Raw genomic sequence first — 6,000 nt, 5'->3', positions numbered from 1 at the left:
TGGTTCTTGATTCACTTGAAATCTTGTAACTGAACTGTTGTCATCATCTATTATAAATGGTATTGAGGTGGTGTTAGATTCAGGTATCCATGTCTTGCTTTCATCGAATATAACATCTCTACTGATTATAATTTTGTTCGTGAGGGGATTGTATAGTTTGTATCCTTTTGTGGTTGTACTATACCCTACAAACACAACCTTTTCTGATTTTACATCAAGCTTACTACCAAGCCGTTTTGGAATATGCACATAGGCCAAACATCCGAATGTTCTCAAATGCTCCACACTTGGTTTTCGTCCATTCCAAGCCTCATATGGAGTAATGCTGGGCCTTGTTTTTGTAACTGTTTGGTTCAATATGTGCGTAGTGCAGGCCACTGCTTCGGCCCAACACTTATATGGTAACTTCTTCATATTTATCATGCTTCGACTGAGTTCCATCAAAGTTCTATTTTTCGGTTCTGCCACCCCATTTTGTTGAGGAGTGTAGCTATTTGTTAACTGGTGATGTATTCCGTTTGACGTTAATTAGTCTTGAAATGCTTTGCTACAGTATTCACCTCCACGATCAGATCTTAGTGTCTTTATTTTATATTCCGACTGTTTTTCTACAAGCACTCTGAATTGTTTAAAGTAACTTAGAGCTTCCGATTTGAGCTTTAGAAAATATACCCATGTTTTCCGCGTAAAATCGTCAATAAATGTGATAAAATATCTACATCCACCATAGACTCTGTCTTCATGGGGCCACAAATATCCGAGTGAACTATTTGTAACGGTTCCTTAGTTTGCCATATCGATTTCTTTGGAAACGGCTTTCTAGCATGTTTACCCGAGACGCATCCTTCACAAATATTCGAGGTTTTTGTGATTCTAGGCATTCCTCAGACAAATTCTTTATTTCCCATTTCGAGTAAAGTGTCATAGTTCACGTGCCCAAATCGTTCATGCCATAGTGTAGAGATATCAGTTGTCGTCGTGGACAGTGCAAGTGATATGTCATTTCTAGGATTCAAAGGAAACATCTTGTTGTTGGTCATTTTAATGATCCCTACAATCCTGTCGTTCGTATCTTTAATAATACATTGTTCCTTAATAAACTCAACTTTGTAACCTTTTTGTAGCAGTTGACCTACACTTAGTAAGTTGTGTTTTAAACCTTTTACATAAAACACATTTTGAACCTTCTTTTTCTGACCTTTTATTGAGATCATTACTTCCCCAATCCCTTGAACTTCTAATCTTTTATCATCGCCCGTTCTCACTTCCTTTTGAAGTGAATCATCTAACTTGACAAACAAACCTTTATTGCCTGTCATATGATTGCTGCACCGCTGTCTAAGTACCAGCAATCTTCCTTAATTTTTTCTTCCATGTTAAAAATCATGAACATGGTATCCTCTTGGGGCTCATCTAATTCATCTTCCTTATGAATTAGTACATTGTCAGACTTATCATCTACGTCTTTCTTTGGACAAAACTTTGCCGTGTGTCCAAGTTTCTGACAATTAAAACAAAAACATCGAATGGAGCCCCAATTCCGACCTTTATTCTTACCCGTCCCATTGTTTGTCCAGATTTGTCCATATTCGAATTCTGCATTTGAAATGCATGTTCCATGGGAACATCATCATATAATTTCATACGCAGTTCATGAGATTGAAGTATACCCATGAGTTCTTCGGTGGACAAATTTTCCAAGTCTTTCGTTTCTTCTACAGTAATAATAACTACGGACTCAAAATTTCGAGTCAGACTTCTTAAAATTTTTTCTACTACTCGTTGTTCACTAATGTTTTCTTCATTCATCCGTAGTTGATTCACAATTAGAGTCGTTCTGTTGAAGTAATCCTCAACAGTTTGGCTTTCTTTCATTTTTAATGAATCAAAACTGCATCTAAGAGTTTGTAATTTTACCGTTCTTACGCGATTTTCTCCTCTGTAGGATTTGTTTAGTGTGATCCATGCTTCCTTAGACGTTTTTGCCATTGCAATACGTTCGAAGACCGTTTCGTTTACTGACTGAAAGATAATATGCAGCGCTCTTCTATCCTTTTTTGTAGAGTCTCGGTATGCGGCTATGGCTTCTTCTGAAGAATTTGTTCCTAGTTCCTGATATCCATCTTCTACTATGTTCCATAATTCTTGAGATTCCAACAAAACCCTCATCTGAATATTCCAGTGATAATAATTTTGTCCTGTTAATTTAGGGATTTGAGTTTGATATCCGGTTGTTGGAATCATCTTGAAACAGACAATTTGAAGAAAGAAAGGAGATCTGGAGTACGTTTTTTGATAGAGATTTGATCGACGTGTGTGGCTCTGATACCACTTAGTAAGAATTTCTAGGGTTTATCTTGAATGAATAAACTTGTTCATACAGAATTATGAATTGATAAGTTTGAATCGTACAGAATGAATAATACATATATGAGCGGCCGAGAGTATAACCGCCACAGACTTTAGGTTAAAAATAAATAAACATAATATGTCACACTATCTAGATTATAATATAAATGTAATTATCTAATATTATAGATAGATGTAAATAGAGAATTGTTCCAGTTGAATGAAATTTAACTTGGATGTATTTTTGAGTTGAAGGAATCTTAACTTTTTTTAATTGCTGGATTTCTTTAAAATACAAAGCTTGTGATCAGCTAGAGATAAAGGAAAACAAGTGGATACTTACAAAGTGAGTTACATTTCTTATTTTGTCACTCAAACTGACACTGCACTCAATCAACTAAATTTTACACCAGGAAGAGACATCCATTATACATAAGTCACTCACTGAACTAAAACAAAACAAACACATGTCCTCGCATCATTTGTTAACAATATGGTCTCAGATTACAGTAGAGTGAAATTCAAATTATGATAATTACCTTGCACAGGAACGAATCTCACCTGTTAGTGTTTTACATGTTCTCGTAATACTTGTGTTAGAATAATGATTATAAGCTAGATCATTATTACTGTTATATTTATTTATTTATTTATGTTACTAACCTAAGTTATATGTGACGGTTACTGTCACTAATGTCCGTATATATACATATGTAATACACACTTGGTATTTTATCAATTTATTCGATATATGAACATAAGATTTCTGCATTCTTCAAACCCTAATATCAGATTTCCAACATAGTGGTATCAGAGCCACATCGATCAAATCTGCAGAAATCAAATCAAATCAATGATGAATCCGATGCAAGGAATACAAACTCAAATCCCAAAATTCACTGGACAGAATTATTATCACTGGAACATTCAAATCAAAGTCCTATTCGAATCACAAGATTTGTGGGGTGTTATTGAAGAAGGAATTCGCGAATTGGGTACTAATCCCACGGAAGAGGCAACCACTGCATACAAAGATGCAGTAAAAAAGGACAAGCGAGCACTACATATTCTGTTTCAATCGGTAGGGGACACTATCTTCGAAAGGATTGCACTTGCAAAATCATCAAAGGAAGCATGGAGTATCTTACGAAAATCCTATCAAGGCGAAAATCGGGTAAAATCTGTTAAACTTCAATCCCTTCGTTATGAATTTGATACACTAAATATGAAGGAAGGGGAATCTGTTGAAGATTACTTCAACAGAATAATTATTGTTGTTAATAAATTACGGATGAATGAAGAAACAATCAGTGAACAACGAATAGTAGAAAAAATTCTACGAAGTTTAACACGAAACTTCGAGTCGGTTGTAATCACTGTTGAAGAAACAAAAGATCTTGATAGTATTTCGACTGAAGAATTAATGGGAATCCTTCAATCTCATGAATTGAGATTGAAGAGATATGAAGATACTCCAACCGAGCATGCATTTCAATTACAAAACGCAAGTAATGATAGATATGGGCAATCAAGAAACGAAACAGGAGGAAAGGGAAGAAGTAAATTTAGAGGCCGAAACTGGAGTTCGGTTAGATGTTATAATTGTCAAAGGATGGGTCACACGGCTAAATTTTGTCAAAGAAAAGAGGACAATGACAAGTCGGATAATGTTTTAATACATAAAGATGAAGATGTCATAGATCAAGATGACACAATGTTTATGATATTTAATATGGAAGAAACGGTCAAACAGGATTGTTGGTACTTGGATAGTGGTTGTAGCAACCACATGACAGGCAATCGAGATCTGTTTGTTAAATTAGATGAATCAGTAAATCGAGAAGTTAGAACCGGAGATGATAAACGTTTGGATGTGCTTGGAAGTGGAGAAGTATCAATAAGAATTAAGGAGCATACACGAAAAATACCGAACGTATTTTATGTCAAAGGATTAAAACATAATCTGTTGAGTATAGGGCAACTTATTCAAAAAGGTTATACTGTACTCTTCAAGAAAGATCGATGCATCATTAAGGACATTAAGAATGATGTTGTCGGAGATGTTAAGATGACTAGCAATAAGATGTTTCCGCTGCAGTTAGACAATGATCTGAACCTTGCATTAACGATGACTACCAAAGAGACTTCAAGTTTATGGCACAAAAGATATGCTCATGTCAACATGGACACACTAGTTAGCATGAAAAATAAAGAGTCTGTACTTGGGCTACCGAAAATAACCAAGGATGAAAATGTATGTGAGGGATGCATCTCGGGTAAACAAGCGAGAAAGTCATTCTCAAAGAGAGTTACATGGAAAGCTAGTAAACCTTTAGAGTTAGTTCACTCCGACATATGTGGTCCTATGCGGACAGAATCAATAGGAGGATGTAAGTACTTTATCACTTTCATCGACGATTATTCAAGGAAAACTTGGGTGTTCTTTCTAAAATACAAATCAGAAGCATTGAATTTCTTCAAGACTTTCAAAGCTTTAAATGAAAGACAATCTGGTTATTTAATTAAGACACTGAGAACGGATCGAGGAGGAGAATACTGTAGTAAGCCTTTCCAAGAATACTTAAAGACATATGGAATACGCCATCAATTAACAAACAGTTACACACCCCAACAGAATGGGGTGGCAGAAAGGAAAAATAGGACGTTAATGGAACTAAGCAGGAGTATGATGAATGTCAAACACCTACCGAATAACTACTGGGCAGAAGCAATAGCATGTGCAACTTACATTCTAAATCGCACAGTTACCAAAACAAGACCCGATGTGACACCGTATGAAGCATGGAATGGTAGAAAACCAAACGTAGAACATCTTAAGGTGTTTGGAAGCTTAGCTTACGCTCATGTTCCTAAACAATATCGAGGTAAGTTAGATGAAAAGACCGAAAGAACAATATTCGTGGGTTACAGTGAACAAAGTAAAGGATATAAATTGTATAACCCATTAACTAAGAAGATGATTATAAGTCGAGATGTGGTGTTTGATGAAAATAAGCAATGGGTCACAAATACAGAAAGTGCAGGGATTCCTTTCATAATATCTGACACAAACGAACCACAGATTCATAGAAATGATATACCGGATAACATACAAGTTGAGCAATCATCAGATGACTCGCCCGTGAACAATGGAAACTCACTGCAAGAAACAGGAACACCATCTCAAACTATCAGTGATGAACAGCAAGTTGAAACCTTACATGAACCAGAATCTGTTTGTCAACAGCAAGATAATGCGGCTTCATCGACATCAAATCATCAACAGGATAACAACTCATCTTCATCAGATTCTGAAAATGAAGTTATCCGAACCAAAACCATACGGAATATATATCGAGGGTCGAGGAAACTCACTGATGCAGAAGTTCAGCAAAAGTATAAAGAGAACCAAGTAGTCAATTTTGTTTTATATGCTAGTTCTGATCCCACAACATTCGAAGAAGCTAGCAAGGATTCAAAATGGCAAGAAGCAATGGACAGAGAGATAGAATCAATACAAAAGAATCAAACATGGGAACTTGTGGATCCACCAGGAAAACAAAAACCGATAGGTGTTAAGTGGATTTACAAGACAAAATATGATGAGAAAGGGAATGTAGACAAATACAAGGCAAGGTTAGTTGTAAAAGG

General features: G+C 35.8%; 1 protein-coding gene across 1 annotated transcript; it reads right to left on the bottom strand.

Moving 5' to 3' along the window:
• Positions 1–1,315: 1,315 nt before the first annotated feature.
• LOC110882301 lies at positions 1,316–2,244 on the bottom strand. The gene is made up of 2 exons (XM_022130356.2): positions 1,558–2,244; positions 1,316–1,501 (listed from the first exon to the last, which is right to left on the bottom strand). Exons 1-2 carry the CDS (start codon positions 2,242–2,244, stop codon positions 1,316–1,318), a joined length of 873 nt encoding a protein of 290 aa, XP_021986048.2.
• Between the last annotated feature and the right edge of the window lie 3,756 nt (positions 2,245–6,000).

Source organism: Helianthus annuus, chromosome 6 (genome assembly GCF_002127325.2).
Source record: "Helianthus annuus cultivar XRQ/B chromosome 6, HanXRQr2.0-SUNRISE, whole genome shotgun sequence".
NCBI classification, from domain to species: Eukaryota; Viridiplantae; Streptophyta; class Magnoliopsida; order Asterales; family Asteraceae; genus Helianthus; species Helianthus annuus.
This window is presented reverse-complemented; position numbering and strand designations above follow the sequence as displayed.